Raw genomic sequence first — 20,344 nt, 5'->3', positions numbered from 1 at the left:
GGGGGGGGAGGAAAGCAGGCTGCACACCGTACCTCATTTTGGCATGAACAGTGAGTGAGTCCAAGAGGTTCATGGGCAGTGGGGTAATAGACCCCGACGCCATGCAATTCATCCCTGGAAGAGGTGTCCTCATGTTGCCGTTTCCATAAATAGTCTCCACCAGAACACCCATCGGCAAAGTGAAACACTCCGAATTGGTTGAGTAAGCGTTGCACAACAAGGCGATCTTGTAATCATTCATCTGTAAGCTTTTATTTCTTAAACTCTGTTGCAGAAACCTGTGTGCCAAAGAGATTAACCATTACATAGCAAGAAATAGGCAGAAAAACACACAATAACCCCAGTCAAAAGGCCATTGTAAAATAGCAGAAAAACCAAAATATTTATTAATTGCACCACATCAAAGTGATCGCATCTTATGCCACAGTTTCACTGGATCAGAGAAACCCGTCTGGACAAAAATACACCTTAAAAATCCCCTTTGGGAACAAACTTAAGCCAGTGTACTGCTCACCTGCACTTTCTAAACCACAGCAAAATAAAACAAAGTAGCCCATTTCCTTTCAGATCAGTAAAAAAGATTTATTAATCTTAGATGTAATGTATTATTTCTGTTAGCTGTATGATAGCAGCATATTTTGACTTTGAGCTCTCAGTGCTGCTTCATTCCTTTGACAAGCCTCATACAGCCTCACACGACACAACACATTCCGAAGCCATGGTGCTTCCTATTCCATTATGTCTACAGACAAATGAAAACTTAACAAAACCCCCCAAACTCACTCGTGGTGAAGCTTAAGAGAATGAGGAATGGGAATCTGTAACTTGGAGTTGTCGCTATGGGCCTTCCGATTCAGGTGAATCCAAATACAGGTCATTGCAAAAGCGTGCGTTGACTGGGGTTTGTTAATGTCAGGTACAGGAATGCACTAAAGAAAGGACACAGGAGCACGACGTATCACATGTTTAATGTACAGAAAATGAACTTAGAGAGGCAGCACTCAGGAGCTGCCTTTTCTGACTTGCAACACCATCAGCAACATGTTTAAAGAATAGATTCTACCCTCATTGGCGTAAGCAATTTTACTGCAAGAGCTCTGAGAAGAGACCTGCACCTCAGCAATTACTCTGAAAAAAACCCAAACCAAAACACCAAACCAAACCAATTATCTAAGACCTCAGCAAACGGACGTTCATGTTGAGAATACACAAATTCAAGACAGGCAGAGTTACAAAGCATGTACTTCTACTCTCAGCCTGGCACTAAGACATTATTCAGAAATCAGTTATGGGATGTGCTGCCGTAGTGGTTCACCAATGCAAAAATCTAACTTGTCTGGCATCACCACTACACTTACAGATCAGTCCTCGTTCTGTGAAAAGGAGCAGACACACCCCAAAATTCAGACGGTTTTGGCTACGGACATGGGTGTATCACTGCCATTGAAAAGGCAGGCGGGCTCTCCCCTTCCGCCTACATTTCTTTCCCTTTGGCACAGTTACCGCTGCACAGCCCAAGTGAGGCAGCAGCATCACATCAAGAGCAGCTTAAGAGCAACAGCCATAGATAAACTGCTTGTGAAATTGAATCCTCAGCAATGCCCTGCTCCCACAAACACGTCAAACGAGTAACTCGGAGCCCATCTCTACAGCAAAGGGAAATAGTCCTGTCACTCTTCCCAGATTCTGTGATGATGAAAGGAATTGCATGAAACAACCTGTATTGAAGAACTCCAGTGGGTCAAAACTACCTTAAGGGGGTGGTGGGAATTGCTGTGTAATCAGTCTGGTATACCACATATTCCTGTTAACATATCCACTGACCCAGAGCAGAGAGCATGATGATAAGACCCAGCCATCAGGACTTCATGCTGTCAGCTCTGTCATGGTGGGAGTTTAAGAATTTCCCCCAACTCCCCCTTCCTCAGGAACCTTTACTCTAGAGGAACGTACAAAGCGTGACTAGGATTTGTTTTGCTCCTGCAGAATGAATTTTAAGTTACCATTAATACAAAACAAATTTAGGGTGTCTTGTTTAGTTCTTTACTGTCCAGGAGTTAAAAATAAAATTCCACAGTATTCCTTACCAGTATCTTCAGTGCTTTAACTAAAACTCCTCAAAACCTTAGCCAAAGCAAAGTCAGGGGAGAGAGGAGTTAACAGAACTCTTTTTCATCCCTAAAAACACTGCACAATTTTGGTTACTGGCAAAACACAGCTAAGAGATCCTGAAAATTTCCGTTTAATTGTGAAATAATTAAATGTCCCTCCAACTAGGCAGCACAGGGCTGTAACAGTGACTTGGGAATGAGAGCAATAATGAATAAGAAGGTCACAAGTTGAATTAAAAATAAAATTTTCCAGGTCAGAGAAAAGACTTACTTCTTTCTCAGGATACAGGAGGTCAAAAAGCTTCATAACAGGGAGGAAGTCAGCCAGTGCGTTCTTCTGGATGCTGCCAGAGATGAACTGGAGGAGCACCCACATCAGATGGTCTCTGCCTTTAATGAGACCACGGCCTGCCAACTGTCAAAAACACTCAGTAACAGACAAATACTGCACGCAGGAGAAAAATCATGGCAAAGGTTCTTATAAAAGTAGAGGGGCAAACCAGAAGAGCTCCAGCAGAGATTACTGGAAATGTTACAGCAGGCAGAAGCAAACACTGTGTTTTCAGAAAGATGGCAAACAGGTACATGAGTCATAACACAGAAACAGGCTCTGGAAAGACTACACCAGTTCACAGGAAGATTTAAAACGTATTCAGCTCTTGAGGATCACTCTTGAAAAACTAGCAGCTCTTAAATGCTGGTCTTAAATTGCCACCTTGTAGCCCTGTAGACAAGTACAGTATTGCCACTGCCAGCAGCAGGCCAGGCTTTTATATTAACTCCACAAAGTCTCTGAACCAGAACAACTCCGGCTTGCTTCATCTGGGCCCATCTGGATTTATTTTTTTGTTATTTAGCTTCTTCGCCTGTAACAGCAATTCTCTAGTAACCAGCACTCTCCTCTTAGCCTCTACCCATTCCTAGTTTGCTCTAGTTTCAGATTAATTTGTGCACCTCTGTTGCATAGTGCCTATTGTTTCAATGGTTCATTAACAGTAATTAAAGGAATGCCACTCTGGTAAAACTAATTTCAGGGATACCAAAGAGAGCAGGGAACTAGAATCCATCACCAGTAAAGCGTAACATACACAGTAAATACTGATGTAACAAGGAACTGGGGACAAATGAAGACAGAGCAACGTATAGTGCATGTTAGAAACTGTATCTCAACAGCCAGAAGCTAATCCTACAGCGAGGAGAAGGCACACTCCTTCCCTACGCTTGACACCCCACCTTCTCTCAGCAAAGCGCTCAGGGTGTGCCTGACTTAGCGTAACTCTTCCTCTCCTTTCTTACGGAGAACTGGCACTGTCTCCCTGAGAACTCAGAGAGGCACTGAGCGCCAGGGAAAAGGGGCAATACTAGAAAGTGTGCCTGTTTGAATGGAATTATTATCAGGAAGCAGTAACAACCTCGGACTCTGATTGCCAGTATCACTGTAATTGGACAAGTGATCTTTGACTGGATTGCTTTGAACAAACAAACAAACAAACAAACAAACAAACTCTAAGTTCTCGTCTCTGTTTACACTTCAGCTCACAAACCGAACAGGGCGTTCGCTCTCTGAGGCTCGGCTGTACATTGGATGCAACAGCACAGTATTTGGATCTTCTGAATTATTAATTATCTTCTATCTTATTAATTATCTTCTGCAGTTTATATCCTGATTCTAGTTACTAGTGCATTTTGAATCCAGATATAACGCAACATCCCGTAACCGAATACACTAGAAACAGACCTAGCTCACAGCAACCTAACTTGAGACCATGGCTTACTTCTACAGAGCACAACAGTCAAAAATTTAACTCTTACACGTAAGGTAAGGAGGAGGGAGTGAGTGGGTTTTTTGGGGTTTTTTTAAAACTTGTTTTGGTTTTAAAATGTCTCTTACCACATGGGAGCGATACAAACAATTTACCTTTTGATGGAGTGACAGGACCATATGAGGAAAACTCGCAAACTGAAAGAGCACAAAGAAAATGAGCTGGCTGGAGAGATGCTGCCACAGAAGCTGACTGGTTCCACCATCATCAAACTTCTCTTCAGTCTCAGACCGTTCCATGGCATACACCACAAGATCCACCAGCTGGTCCTCCAGCACAGGGCAGCGCTGCTTGTGCTGTAAGGCAGAGATCAGATACAGTATTCCAAAAGCTTTGCCATTAACTCCAGAACTCGAACAGTTGCAGTCACAGTACAGTATTCTGACAGAAGGCTGGGAAGCATGAAATGAAGTCTGAGCTTAAGTTAAGGATAAGCCAGTGTATTAAAGCTGCACTACGTTACAGGTCACACTGATTTTTACACTTCATCCGTACTCAGTTCCAAAACACAGATCAATGTGCAAACAACATCTGGCAGGTTTGTCTGTGGTTTTTAATACATGCATACAGAATATTATTTCTCTGATCCTGCATTCACAGAAAACAAAGTCCATTCTTTGGATCCCACTGGGGGTTCTTTGTTTTGTTTTGGGGTTGGTTTTCTTTTAGGAAGTGGGGGGCACTTCCTTCCTTAAGCCCGTTTCAAAAATAGGGATCACCATAAAGAAAAAGACATCCACCAAACCCAGAGTAAACGTCCCAATACATGATCTGTGACACTCTTTTTCACTCCTGTTTTGGGCTCACCTACAACCAGTGGCAAAACCAACATCTGGTTAACACCCCTGTAATTAGGTGCTGAACTACTGCGCACTTGGTCCAAGACAAGATTAAAAAGCATGTTCCACATACTACGACTGGCACAGAAATGACAGATCACAGCGATCTGTAAGATGCTCTTTAGATGTTCCCTTTGGACTGCCCCAATCTCCACAGTGAGCCATGCAAACCCAGGTATCATTCAAAACACACACCTTCCCTGGCGACTGTTAATCATGCTCAAGGAAGGAACGCATTACACAATCAGATATGCCTGTTAGCACAGGTGTACGTGAAGCAGGGCCACAACCAGCGGTTTGGAACTCAGATGAGAAACGTCCCATTTAAGACCAGCAAGTATGATGTCACATATCACAAGTTCTTTTGTGCAACAACCTTTTATGACCCTGCATTTATATAGTTACATCAGTGCAAAGTCCTGTTACTAAGGCCAAAAATCTGTGCAGAATTTGACTTATGTCAGACAGTGCTAGCACTTGAAATAGAATTTATTTTCTTTATCTTCTTAGTTTTTTTTACACCTGATGCCTGTAACATAATGCAGCCTTAAAGAAAACATTATTACTTCCATGATACGAAAGAAAAGGAACTGAGTTGCTCAAACGCTAATCATGAAAATGCAGTATCCCTTTCAGGAGGCAAAAAGGTGTATGAAAAGTTCAAGATCACCCAAGTACTCATAAAACATTTCAGGGATGCCTTAGATGAGTTCTTTGACTTACTAGTCAGGCAGCCTAAAAAACCCCTTTGAATTAATAAGGAAAGCAATAATAAAAGGAAAGAGATGCTGAAAGGAGATGCTTGCTCTACCTTCATCGATGGTAGCCTTTTGCCATGAAAAAACACAAAGAGAGATTCTCTTCAATTCAAAACAAAACGCAAGAATGGGAAAAGTTGACAAAATGTAGTGAACGGCATCCCCTGTTGCATGCTCTTCGCCAGCTCAAAACGGCAGAAAGCTACAATTCCAGCTGCGCTCTCTCGAAGCATGCTTAACACAAACCTCTAACTCAAACAGAAAGCACCGGTTACACTTCCACCGCCTCCTCTGGCACGCAACGCCGTTACCCCGCATCGACCCCGCCATGGGGTCACAGTGAGCATCTGAACACCGCCCGTTGAGAACGCTTTGGGGGGGCTGTGGCTGGGTCTCGTCCCCCTCCTAAAGCAACTAATTATGAAGCAGAGCAGGGTGCAACAGACAACACTACAGACTAGTTTAGAATCCAGCATGCAAAACTACGACGTACAGGGCTTGAAATTTAAGAGTTTGCTAAGCACTGGGTTAATGTCCAAAAGCCTCATCGTGGCAGGCTAGATTAATTTAGAATGAAGTTATTCAAAGAATACAACAGGAAAATATTACTGTTAAAAAGAAAGCCAGAATTTCCAGTAGGAATTTTCACTCTTCTGAATAATTTCAGGATTGGGAAAAGTTTAGGAGCCAGGAAATTAAAAAGAAACAAAACAAATTCACTCTTTTATTCTGAAAATCGTACTTTTTATCACTTTAAGAACAATTTTCAATTGCAAATACACATACTTCACATTCTATCTTCATTCAACTTTCTGGCTTTTTTTTTCTCTGTATTTTCAGTGAATATACATTTTTGCACAAATTTTCTATCTATAGTTTTGGAACACTCAGAAATAAAATACTGTGCTGCAGAAGAATTTGCAGGATTGGGGCCTTGTTGTATTAATTGCTCCTAACTGAAAGGACATCTCAGTGTATACCGAGACAAATAAAAAACACAGGTGAAGGCTGACTCCCCTCAGGAATAAGTAGGAATTCCTGGTTTGGTGTGGCTTAAACAAAACAACACAAACCCAAACAACAACAAAAAAACCCAAACACTGTTCTGGATTCCAGACGGAAAAATTCAGCATTAAAACCACTGTGGGTTTTTCCTACAGAGAAGATTATTGAGATTTTTATAATTTTGTTATATAAATACATATTCTCCATTTTGCCCTGAAAATTCTATTTAAAGATCTGACAAATACATCATCATCTCATTGAAAGCGTTCTAAACCATCAAAAAACGCAGGAGGAAAAGAAGCGCTACGTGACGATGTGATACTAACACTTCCTGAGACCAGCCCTTTGACGGACTAGTGGTACTTTAAGTGGCTCAAAGCCTCAACTGGGATTTTTTTCTTTTTTTTGGTTGGTTGGGTTGTTGGTTTGGGGGCAGGCAGGTGTAGCATTCCAGGTGTTCCCTAAAACAGAAGTATTTTAAGAAGTGGGGGCAAGCAATTATAGTTCTGGGATATTTTAGGCAAACACCGCTTATCTCAAACATATTTTATGAATATCTACACTGAAGAAATGGATTCTGAAGACCAAACCAGAGAGCCCAAGATCCCTGCAACAGTAAATGGCATCTCCAAATTCAAAGTGTGCAAGTTAAATGCCTCAAGCAGTTAATACAAGACAGAACTACACCCTCCCTCTCACTTCCACTTCCAAACATGCACGCCGTGAGACATAAAACCTGAAAGCATCTTGTTTCTCTTACGCCTCAATCTGTTTCTACCAAGTTCAGCGGGCATTCTTGAGCTTTCCTCCTTAAAAAATGACATAAGCTTCAACAAGCAAGTAGTGCTCAAGCGTTCTGAACACAAGCTCTTACAATAAAAAAATATAGAAAATAATCACCCCCCTTAATTGTAGAACTTCACCATGTTAGCACTAGTCATATTGCACAGTAAGCTCCACCACTTCAAAAACATAAGGGAAGGTCAATTTTTGGATATTGCATGACGTCATTTCTTTCACGTCGTAGTTCTGCTCACACGATGCGTGGACAGACACAAATTTCCCAAGGAAACTCCCCTGCTCTGCAGCGAGGAGAGAGTACAGTCACCGAACAGAGCACGGCACAGGTCACTTCCCACTCGAAGCTGCAGATCACCGCTGCTGGTTTAAGAGGTGACCAGGCAAATATGCTATTTAAAGTTAAAATCATTAATAGCTGCTAGTTAAAAGTTTGAATAACATTACAGAAACAAGACACCTGAAAATTACCTCCTCTATCAATATTCCCCAACGCAATCCAAGTTGAACAGTTTTTCAACCTGACTGCAACACCGGGATTTTATCCTTCCTGCACGTCTGTACGTGTGGAGATGGTGAAGATACAAACCAATTTCCAACATCCAAGATTGTTACACACCTCGACAAATTATTAAGAGTTAATTAAGTATTGGGAGTATCACCCCAGCAAACAGCAGAATATAAAGTGAAATACAAGCACAGAATCATCGAGGTTGGAAAAGACTCTTAAGATCATTGACACCAACCATAAATCGTGATAACATACACAATAAAATACAATTTACATCTCTTAATTCCTCTAGACCAGTTCACACGGGTATTCAAGAGAAGGAACCGTCCCATAGTGAAGTAGACAGAATCAAAAAATAAAAATCCCCAGACTCCAACAGAAGGAACACTTTGAAGTCTGTATTTTATGCCTGGACTTAAAGCCATATTCTTGATAAAGGCGTTAGAAAAGCTCACCCTACAACAGAATCCCACAGCAGAACTTAAGAATCCTGAAAGGAACATACGAATCCAGGAACATATCAAATTTTACCACCATCTTCCCCTAGGCAAGGTTAACAGGACAGCTGGATCGGTATTTTTTTTTTTTTCCACTCAGGATGGCTCCTGTGAGCAGTGTTCTAAACACAGGCCTGCTGAAGCAGAAAATGTCGTTGCTCATCTCGAGGCGTATTGGAGAACTAGGACGCATACAGCTGAACCAGACCTAGTCTGTGATGCCAAAGGATTCAAATGAAGGCTCCAATCCTGCAACTGGACCTGTGTAAATCGTCAACAGGGCGTACAAGCAGCTTCACATCAACAACGAATGATCATAAATAAATGATGATCACTGCTTTGAGGTGTTTCTCTACCCATTTTGAAAAAGACTTGGCACTATTGGTGCTTCTAAGTGTCTTCTACGACACTGACAGTTCATTTCTGCAGGTTAGCCCAGTTCTAGTAATAAAATACAAACTTATCAGCCGTTTTACTGGCAGCATCGATGTAGTTACACAACTTCCAAAAAGCAGTTTTTGCCAGGTGGCTACATGAACAAATCCAACTATAACATGAAGTTAATCTGTACCTAAAAGCGAGTAACATTTTACTGTTCTCCACAGCTTTAAGCAGCGAGTGTTAGTGTTTAAATGGAACACTACTCCCTGACCCATACCGCTACACCACCCTGCTCTGTATTTCGGTTTTTGACTCACGAGGTTCCGACAGCCCAGACAGCTTTCTGCTGGTGTCACTGTGGTAGTATGGCTATAGTTCATGTTCTGTCAGCATTTCCTCCGTAAGCCACCTTCTTCAAGTTTGCTCCTTAGCCATAAAAATTCACGCCAGGTTGAAACTTTGTGTAGGAATTCCTTTACTCAACAAATTAAACAAGTTTTAGGAAGTAGAGTTCAAGGTTTTTCATTACTTAAATTTTCTTTGGTTACTTTTAGAGGACAGTGAAGTACGAGTTAAAAACCAGCATTTTTGAAGTCAATGGTTTTTGACCTGAAGGCACAGACCATCCATAGTTTGAAAAATAAAATGGGTTCAATATTTCTATTTTTTGTTTATTTACCAACTGCAAGATGCACAGAGGAATAGTTTGATTTATTAACTGAGTGCAGACACAGAAGTAGACACGGAATACAAATACTACTCATTTCTAAGCCCAGCAGCTCGTTTCCAAGGTTTAACACTTCAGCTGCTTCGAGTCTTGAAGACAAAAGATTGAGAGACCACGAGGTGTAGGAATCTGCATGTTCAAAACCACTGTCCCAGACCGGAAAGAGCACGGTGGTAATGCCACTTCCGATGGGAAATGTACACAAGGTTTCAGGTTCATGCAAATTTTATAGTCAAGTCACAAATCTGAAAAAAGTGTCTTCAATGGAAACACTGACACAACCTTCACTACAGTATTGCAAACAGCACCGCTGTTTTATGCGTCTTAAACCACGTCGTTTGAAGGAGGTGTGGTCTTTACTACCGCAACAAGGGATGGGCTGTAAACAGAACACCCGTATCGCGACATATCGCGAGCAGACGCCCGCTTGGCTGGTTTGCTCAGGTGATTATTTATTTATTTAAACGCGCAGTGAGATTTTAAGGAACTGCTCTTGACATGGTATTCTGCACTGCCTTTGATCCACCCAGCTTGGAGAATATTATAACTGCCTGTTGGGCAGTTTGTAACAGAGGCTTCCTAATAAGAAGAAAATTTCACTAGTAAACCTTTTTTTTTTTTTTTTTTAAACAATGATGTATTTACAGCTTTATAATTTTACAGTCAAGTGCAGTGGATGTTTTTCCACCTGCCTAAGGAACAAAATTTCAAACTAAGAATCTCTCCTCATTTCAAAATTCCAGTAGACAAAAGTAAAAGCTCTTACGACTGGAAAGGGAAATGGTAGCAGTCCATTCCAATGGAAATTTTAGGACCAAAGGACCGCTGACTGCCAGCTTTATGCTACACTTCTCATACTTCTCGAGATTTGTCGTGAGAATTTGCTCGTAACTCGTGTCCTGCCAATTTCAAGCCCTGACTGTACATGTATTCTCTAACTGGAATCAGTGGCTACGAAGCGGCCAGCGTATCGTTAGTCACAATACAACAGTAAGGTTGTGAACATACCTGAGCAATGTTCAAGGTCTAGAGCATTGGAGGATGGGCAGGACAAGACAGGACAGAACAAAAATAAAGGAAGAAAAAAAGAAAAGACAAAACAGTGACTATGAGGCCAGCCTCAAGGATCCCCAAGTCAGACTAAGCCCTCCCATTCTAAGGTATGAAAAGAAAAAACGGAACAACACAAACCCCAGCTTTTCACTATTCTACTACGGTAACATGCCAATATAACAGAGTACAAGAACGCTTTAAAAACTAACGAACAATAACCGTTTTTACTGTTTGCACTAGCAGTCTCCTACTGTCTGTCAAAGGTGTACTTGAGGCTGGCCTTATAGGAAAAAAAAGCAATGCAAAAAAAAAAATCATATTTTAAATCTCTACTTTTCAATTTAACATTCGTAAAGCAATATACAAATGGTAGGAACAACAGTGTCCAATTAACCTAATATGATCTCATAAAAAAAGAAAACAAAAAGAAAAAAAGAAAAATAAAAAATTCACTCTCTGGACCTAAACTGTTTTGCTTAGTTAGCTATAGCAAAGAAAAGAGAAAAAGAATAGTGCAGATTCTATGCAGAATTAAATCACGGGGTACAGCAGAGTACAGTACCTGCTTATTCAGACCTAGCATATTGCAGACCATATCCCTTGAATACGGTTGTTCCAGCACGTATCTCAACAAAGCGGTCTGTGGCTCAAACAGATCCTTGGAGAACAAAAACGAAACCAAAAGCAATCACATACAAACATAAGGTGCATCAAGATTATGTTCAATACTCAGTTAAACAATGTAAGAATGAATGTTTAATGTACGCAGCTATGTATTATCAGGCGAATCCTTTTGCTCTCCGATGCCCAAAAGGAAGGAGGAAATAATCACAGCTCTTAAAAAGAGGCAGATTTTATGGGGACCAAGTGGAAGAACATTCTGCATCCAAAAAAAGGATGGCACACTTCTTTAATCAGCCTTGAAATCCTGGAAGATCGTCAAGAACCCAAAAGAAGCCAGGTAAGACAACTGAGGAAGCACAGGAGCCAGATGCATAAAAATCACGAGTAGCGTGAACAAAGCAGGTACGGAACAACTGCTCACCGCACCTTCAACAGCTGAATCTAAACTGTGACGTCACCTGAAGCTACGTTTGAAACACGCAGGTGCCAACTGCTTATGCAACACTAAGTGGAAATGTGGAACTCCTTGTCAAGGGGATGTGAAGGATGCTAAAAGCTTATACTGGCTCATGGGGCCACTGAACAAATGTTTGGAAGAGGAAGGTCTACTAAATATACAGAAACCTACTCTGTCTCAGGAAACACCCCAAATGATCGTGGCTGTAGAGCGTGCAGACTGCACGTGTCATGAGATACATGGTTTTTATATCCTTCCTCGCACACTTAGGATACTGGGAACCGGATGCTGAGCCACGGCATTTTTGTCCTCATCCTTTACAGTTCTTCCAGTACATCACTATTCCACACTCAGAGTTTTTAAGTTCAAATAAGCTAACTTATATTTAAACTTGAACTGGAAAATTATCTTTCCTATGGAATAAGAAAGAGCACAGAGAAGAACTTACCTTTTCACTCTCCTTCATCTCCCCACTGCTAAACTAATTTTCCTATCGATATTCTGCTCTCACTCGCTCTCTCACACACACACAAAGCACACGGACCATCTCATGTTCTTCAGCATCCTGGGCAGGAGTTGTACCCCACGTACCACAAGCATACAGCCTGAAATAATTGAAATAGCTAACCCAGTGAAAACATCTACGTCTTCAATGTCAGCCTAGCTGGAACAATCAGATATTCACAGGTGAAACTATTGAATACATTGAAATTAATTTTTCTCCTAATGATAGAAAAGCTCCATATTTATCGAGCACAACACGTTGAAGAAGCATAATAAGGCGTACATACCTTATCATACGGTAAGAGACCTTTCAGAGGAAAACGAAGGGTTGTGGGATCCAGCTTCCACGAGTTACACATGGCACCCGAGTTATTTACCACAGGAAGCAGACTACAGCGACCTACATGCAATGAAACATAAGTTCCAAAACAGTGAAACTGGCCTATAATTTCATCATTCTGATGCAGAAACTGGCCTCAGCCACTTTTATGCTCTCCTTACATTTTCACTGCTTTTTTGCCATAGGATTGCTTCAGGCTGATTTTTCTAATTAATTCTCAACTAATAAAATAGCTAAGGAGGAATATCCCCATTTATTCAGATCAGGTACCTCAAAAATAAAGGTATTTGTAAATATTAAAGTGCCCTTTCAGGTTACCAGAAGACTGTTCCTTTATTAGAGTCAAGGGAGATCTAGTCAATCCAGCCAGCATAGGCCAATGGGATTCAGCTCATCACACACAAAGAGGTTTTTGTGGACTAAATTTAGACCTTTTTAAATCAGTGTAGATGAGATGCCTGGGATTTATATCACCTGCATCTGACCTGAACTCCTCGTGCCCCTGTATATCAGCATCTAAATGTAGGTGCCTCAGCTTTGACCTCAATCTCATGGTCAGTTCAAATTCCATGACTTCTGTTGTCCAGACTGTCCATTTTACTATCAGATAAAAGTAGTAGTAAAGAAGCATTTGGTTCTTTCCTTCAATTGTATCTGCACGGGTCATTCACATACACGTGACTTGTAAAAATTTGCCTGTGATCCCTGCGGGTCGTATGCGTAAAAGCTTTCAACAGCAGAATAACCACGTGCTTCTGAAACACACCTGGGGCGTTACAGATGCATTTACACCCTCAATCTCTGCACTGAAGCAGCAATAAACCTTCCTCAGAGGTTTAGCTGTTACTAAACTACTCAGTGCTCAAAGCGGAAGACAGTTTTATCTTTCTGAAGAAAAATGTAACAATTAAAAGAGCCAAATTTTAATCCCCAGATTTCAAGCAGTAAATGATGGAGAGATTTTCTGGTGAGAGCCAGTACTTGTCTGAGCTTGGAAATGTTCACACAGAAGCCTGCGGCAACAGGGATAAGGCTGAGCAGCTACAAAAGCGCCACTGGAAATTTAAGTCAGAAAACACCCCATGACTAACATACCAGTGGATCTGTATTAACTCAAAGTCCTCGAGCATAGAAAACACACAATTTTCTTAAAGTCTACAGTGGGCAGAAACTGTACAGCCATGGAACAAGAAGCATCTTTCCATCACCAGCCTGTAGCAAAAAATTATTTTGCTCTCTCCTTAAAAGCAAAAACTGAAGAGAAGTGAGAACAATCTGACAAGAGCACAGATACTACAGGAAACATAAGCTCTGAAGCGTTTTGCTTAGATGACTATAAGAAACAAAATCATTCAGACAAAATTCATTTATTTTCAAGCATTCACTAAGTCATTCTCTTACCACAAATTGAATTTATTCTTGCTGTAGGTCTGAAGGTATCCACAAAATCCGATACTAAATTACCTAGTAACTGGATGAGAAAAGGAGGAAAAACTAATTTAAGGGTTTAAATTCCAGATACTGATAATGAATATTTAAGACTTAAAAATAGTTTATACATTTTAATAAAATACACAGGAATTCACTAAGGACTCCAATACTTTTGCATAACTGAGTCTGAACAAAAAGAAAACACAGGTCAGCTATTTCAAGTCTTTTTTCTTCTCTGGAAGCAACAGAGAAAGCACAAACTGGTAGCACGCCCCACAAAACACACAACCACGTGTTTTGACCGTTCTGAATGTATTTGTCAAAACCAAACCACTGCTTCCCGAGCTTGGAACATCAGGCCAGAGGTCAAAACTATGTCACCAGTTTTGTGTGAGAACACAGGGAGCTGCTGCAGCAATCACACCCAGCCCGTACCTTAATTTACAAGGGAAGCAGAGAGCTTACTGCTCACCGGAAGATTTTGCACCTTCATTTAAAATCTTTGGTTTAAAAAAAGTAATTTTGTTTTGCGCTGAACAAAACCCCAGTTGACATGATGTGCTAAATCATATCATTACCCAATGGGGCAGCTTTCCTTCAGGATAGAGTTTTCTGATTTCTGTAACCGCAAAGTAGGCAGGTAACAAACACGCATTTCTTTCCAAAATGTAGGCTACCACCTAGAAATAGTAACTCTAGGGCACTCTTGAACTTCAACCCAGAGCACAAGGGAATGGAGGCAGGCTGTCAACTAGTAACGGGAAGGAAGAAAGAAGATGACCAAAAAAAAAAAAAAAAAAAAAAAAAAAAAAATGAGTGTAAGAGACATTGGGTAAGGTAAACAAAGGTTTGCCTACCAGTCTGGGGCAGCCCATGAAAACAGATGTAAGAACGATGGTATTTTTTCTTAGATTGTATTCTGATACACTCACTAATAGCAAGAGCGGAGCCTGTCCTTCTCTAGCGTGACAACATAAAATTCCGACAGTTACCTCTCTGGCTGCTAAAAGCTGCTGTACGACAGCCGAGCTCACAGTGTTCGGAATGGTTAAGATTTTCTCTAGGATCACTTTCAACAGGTCACGCACGCCCTAGAAGAAAGCACACAAAATTAACGCTCCCAGACAGCCATTATTTGTGGCTGAAATATGACAACTGCTCAGACAGTATCTTGAAAGACAAATTAGCTGTTTGCCACCAAGTGTCAGAAGACAGACTGCTACTGAGAATGTGCACGGGAATGACATTAAACTCCTTACGGACCTTAGCAGACATCAGATGACAAAGTAACTGCAGAAAGTTTGATGTGCACCCACAGACATCCAACCTGCAAAGGCTTGGGCAGGCTGATTGAAGTGCAACCACGTAACGTACCAGAGGAAAAGGACCTGGGGTGTTGGTCAGCAGCTGACTGCAGAAGATGAGCTATCCGTGTGCCCAGGAGGACAAGAAGGCCAGTGGCATCCTGGCTTGTACCAGCACTGGCGAGGCCAGCAGGAGCAGGGCAGGGATTGTCCCCCTGTACTGGGGGCACTGGTGATGCCAGCCCTCGAATACTGGGGTCAGTTTTGGTCCCTCACTGCCAGAAGGACACTGAGGTGCTGGAGCGTGTCCACAGAAGGACAATGGAGCTGGGGCAGGGTCTGGAGCACAGTGCGCTGAGGAGCGGCTGAGGGACCTGGGGCGGGGCGGTCAGCCTGGAGAAAAGGAGGCTGAGGGGGGACCTTCTGGCTCTCTACAACTCCCTGACAGGAGGCTGGAGCGAGGTGGGGGTCAGACTTTTCTCCCAACATCGCATGTACAGGACAAGAGAAAACGGCCTCAGGTTGTGCCAGGGGAGGTTTAGGCTGGAGATGAGGAACAATTTCTTTATAGAAAGGGTTGTCCAGGCCTGGCCCAGGCTGCCCAGGGCAGTGGTGGAGTCCCCATCCCTGGAGGGGTTTCCCAGCCGTGTGGAGGTGCTGCTGAGGGACAGGGGGCAGAGGGGACCTGGCAGTGCTGGGGGAGCGGTTGGACTTGCTGATGTTAAAGGTCTCTTCCAACCTAAATGATTCTGTGATTTTTATGGTTTTTGTTCTAACACACTCACCAGCGCTGGTGAGACGATTCTCTGCAAGAGAAGCATGGTTTCCCACTCGTGTTAAACGGTAACCTGCACAAACTCAGCTTTCAGGACCTTTCTGCTACATAGCAACAGGGCTCAGAGGGGATGACAGATCTCCAGCCCTAATGCTTGCTGCTATTAGCTTCCCACGAGTACCCTTTCTGCAACTGCATCGGGGTTATTGATCTGGTAACTGGAAGAGGGCTGAAAGATGACTGTGTTTCAGAGGACAGAGCAGGAAGAGTTACATTGTCAACGCAGAATAATCTATTGAGGTAAAGCTCAGCTATGAGAAAGCCTTGGAAGTTGTCTCACTGAATTATTTTTTTTCTTTTATAAACAAAGCAGACTTTGAAACACTGGGTGTCGGATGTAAAATCATGAAAACAAAGCCAGAAAATAACTTCTCTTAGCATGAACAAATGGGTGGAAGGTACCTTGTAGTCTACACCTCCAATAATCTTCCGGACCAATTTAAATGTTAACGCCCACAACTGTGTCCGTTCCCATTCAAGCGTATCTGAGTTAATCAGGGATTCGCAAACCATCCTGGCAGAAGAAGACAATGCCAGAATGACAGATAATATGCACATGTTCTCCAGCAGTAGCTTTACAACGTCACTGTAAAATACCCCCAACATTACAACTCCCACATGTCCTATTTACCGATCCATTCCGACAGAGCTCACCTGGGTGGTAAAAGTCCAGTTTCTACTGCCATGGCTAAACAGTCGTAGAGAAAAGAGATTCTTTTGGGACTATGTTGGCTGTGAATGAATCTTACAATCCACTGGACACACTGTTCGTGGGATTCCTGAAAAAGCAGCAGAGAGGAGAAAGAATATATTTACAGGGAGCAAAACAAACTACAAAATCCTACCGTATCCTACCACGCAGAAATGAAACCATCCCAAGAACGAGATTATGAATGGTGGGAGCTGTCCAGTCATCCAACATTTGGCTTTTCCTACAAGTCCTCTGGTTTTATTTTGAAGAAGTCCAGTTGTCCAGCAACTGTTGTCCAGTCATCCAGTACTGGAAACACCTGCTAGCTGAAACACTGACTTCTATAGTCAACTTTGGTTTTCATACATGAGTTCAAACAGAATAGATTAAAATAGATCTGATCTGTATTATTCTTTCATTTTCACAGTTATAATCAAATTCTGTGAAAACAAAGATGACCAGGTCTCCAATTCCAGGAGAGCAGATACAGAGGTATCCAACTTTTGGAAGGTCACTTTTGAACACAAACATCTATTTTCTCTTTTTTTTTTTCCTCCTACTCATTCCCTTCTACCAGAAATCCTCTAACAAACCACCTTTGGTTGGTTATTTCTTTATTGTTATACCTTCATTTGCTCATCTGTATTTGCACGGCACACCAGCCTCTGCTGAACAACTATATCATCTTACAAAGGTCAAAAGGGAGTTTCTCTCTTGCAAAGTCTTCTTTACTGCACCATATCTGAACCCAGACTCTGAATGACTGGACACAGCCCTTTTAGCTTAAGTGTTTGCCTACCAGACAAGGTATCCTGTATTTTAAAGTCTATAAAATACAACAAATTAAATGTTAAAAGCAACAAATTAAATGTTAACCTGGGAAAGGCTGCTCCAGAACTGCCTAAAAGCGCCCAGGCAGCTGATCAGTTTGGTTCTCTCATCTTCAGGGGTGTCCATAAACATGCTAATGCGAAGAAGAACGTTGGTTATTAGCGGTACCCAGTGAAAGAGCACACACAGAAAAACACAATTACACAGAAAGTCTTGCACAAATAAACACAATTACACTCACCCAGGAAAAGCTTCTTCAATTACTTCTGTTTTCTGTAAGAGAAAAACCCCTGCGTGAGCTATGGTGAAAGGTTTTCGACGAGTATCACACCACCGGGACGGAGAAGCACTAAAGAGTAAGTCACGCTGTTCCAGACTGTATCCGAGAGGTGTATTTCTCCTGCAATGCCAGACTCTTCCCAACTGGGAGTGCTTCGTTTTCATGGGAACGTATAAACGACATGCCTCGTGGATCCACGTTAAGGCTCTTCTTCTAAACACCCAGAGATTAATTCACTTCCCAAAGCTGGGGAAACTGTTCCACTCTGTTAGGGAGCTCTTTTTTCATATTTTGAAATGATTAATATTTTTGAATCCCATTAAGTTTTTGCCCCACTTATGTTCCATGACACTCAGCTACTCAATTCTATACTTCCTCATCTGAGTTTAGCTCCACGGCTTTTTAAATTCCATTGAATGATCTCATACGAGGTGAAAGACTGTAAGTGAATATCCAGTTTATCTCCTCAAAACCACTTCTTCTTTTTTTGACATGGCATTTTGCTCAAAGCCTTCTACATCATTATTCTAATACATCAGTAAAGAGGTTCTGGAAAATACTATCCTAGAACTTTTCCTACAAGAAAATTCTACAAGAATTTCATATTATAGTCAGATGTGATCTGTAACTGACCGCTACATATTCCATACTCCATTTTCTCAGTTATGGCTTCAAAACCAGGTAATTTTTAATGCTCAAATTACAACGTTAAACACGTGAAATCTGAATGACAACAATGAAATCTGAATGACAACTGAAACTGAGAAACCAGCTGGGTTGGAGCAATTAATACACTAAGAGCAGCCCAACACCACTGGAAGAAAAGTACACGGTGCATTTTATAATGCAAAATTAAAAAGAAAGAAAACCCTCCTGCTCTCCGCTGAAATCCATCACGAGGACATCATTTCCAATTACACTTCTCTGTGCGACCTACACATTCCTCCCAGTGCAGACAACTCGGCCAGTCTCTGCTCGCAGAAGGTCAGCCAGGCTCCTGCTCGGGCCCTTATCAGCCACTGCCGCCCCAGTGCTTCCGACCAGGCAGGGCTCAGACCTACCGAGCAGCTCATTCACTTGTGCTCTACACAACAACGACCCGATGACCCGGGTTCGCAAAGGGAAGTTAAACTGTTAAACTCATCTGACATCCTTCCACGATAAGGTCACCGCTTCGTGGGTGAAGGGAAGGCAGTGGCGGGAGGTTTTCCGGGGCTTTGATGCCAGCCCTCACAGCATCCTTCCGGACGGGTGGTCCAGCAGGGGCAGGAGCAGGCTCACGGTGCGCCGGGTGATGAAGGGCAGATCTCAAGGGGCTGTAGTGAATGGGGCTGCACTGGGCTGGTGACTGGTCACCAGCAGCGCTCCTCAGGGCTTAATTCCAGGGCCAGTCCTGTTCAATACTTTTATCAGCGAGCAGGATGCAGGACCCGAATGCACCATTAGCAGCTTTGTTGATGATACCAAACTGGGAGGTGCTGCTGATTCTCTCAAAGGACAAGAGGCCTTACAGAGGGGTCTAGATTGACTGGAGCACCAAGCACTCATCAGTGGCATGAAACTTCTCGAGAACAAGTACTGGATGCTGCCCCTGGGATGCAGCAGCCGGGCAGAGTATCAGCTGGGAGAGGAGTGGCTGGAGGGCAGCCCTGCAGAAAGGGACCTGGGGGTGCTGTTTGGCAGCATGTGCCCCAGCACCAAGGGGGCAAACTGCATCCTGGGGTGCATCAAACCAGCGCGACCAGCCAGATTGTCCCGCTGTATTCAGCGTTGGTGTGGCCTTTCCTGGAGCGCTGTGTGCAGTTCTGGGCCCACCGTTTAAGGAGGATGTCAAAGTCCTTGAATGTATTGAGCAGGGCATCAAAGCTGGTGGAAGGGCTGGAAAGAATGTCCTGTGAGGAGCGGCTGAGGTTTCTGGGCTTGGCTAGTTTAGAGAAAAGGAGTCTCAGGGGCAACCTCATCACTCTCACCAGCTTCCTGCGGAGGGGAAGTGGAGAGGGAGGTGCTGATCTCGTCTCCCTGAAATCCAGCAATAGGGAAGAATGGTTCAAAGCTGCACCAGGAGAAGTTCCAGCTGGACATTAGGAAGCATCTCTTTACCATGAGAGAGGTCAAACCCTGGGACAGGCTCCCCGGGGAGGCGGTCGATGCCCCAAGCCTGTCAGTTCCAAGAGGCATTGGGACAGTGCCTGGAACAACACACTGGAACTTCTGGTCAGCCCTGAACTGGTCAGACTGTTGGAGCAGATGAGAGAGGTCAAACCCTGGTACTGGCTCCCCGGGGAGTCGGTCGATGCCCCAAGCCTGTCAGTTCCAAGAGGCATTTGGACAGTGCCTGGAACAACACGCTGGAACTTCTGGTCAGCCCTGAACTGGTCAGACTGTTGGAGCAGATGATCTTTGTAGGCCCCTTGGTCCCTTCCAACAAAAGTATCTACTCTATTCTAATAACCTACCGAACCACGCTTCATTCTGCAGGTACCATCGTGCAGGTCTGTTTGCTCACACCATTATATCACCTGAAGAAAAATGTTTCCTCAAGAC

The 20,344-nt window shown here is 42.8% G+C and overlaps 1 protein-coding gene across 1 annotated transcript; it reads right to left on the bottom strand.

Moving 5' to 3' along the window:
• Positions 1–32: 32 nt before the first annotated feature.
• LOC104497590 (mediator of RNA polymerase II transcription subunit 23-like) lies at positions 33–17,787 on the bottom strand (the record flags this gene model as incomplete). The annotated part of the gene is made up of 14 exons (XM_010140857.1): positions 17,762–17,787; positions 17,566–17,653; positions 16,653–16,777; positions 16,401–16,512; positions 14,852–14,950; positions 14,438–14,539; positions 13,830–13,899; positions 12,376–12,488; positions 11,066–11,161; positions 10,459–10,476; positions 4,030–4,230; positions 2,383–2,526; positions 784–929; positions 33–278 (listed from the first exon to the last, which is right to left on the bottom strand). Coding segments are annotated over exons 2-14 (1,559 nt in total), but the record flags the coding sequence as incomplete, so codon positions are not given.
• Positions 17,788–20,344: the final 2,557 nt, after the last annotated feature.

The sequence above is a fragment of the Buceros rhinoceros genome, unplaced genomic scaffold (genome assembly GCF_000710305.1).
Source record: "Buceros rhinoceros silvestris isolate BGI_N320 unplaced genomic scaffold, ASM71030v1 scaffold38447, whole genome shotgun sequence".
NCBI classification, from domain to species: Eukaryota; Metazoa; Chordata; class Aves; order Bucerotiformes; family Bucerotidae; genus Buceros; species Buceros rhinoceros.
Note: the sequence above shows the minus strand (reverse complement) of the source record. Positions and strands in the feature narration are given on the sequence as shown.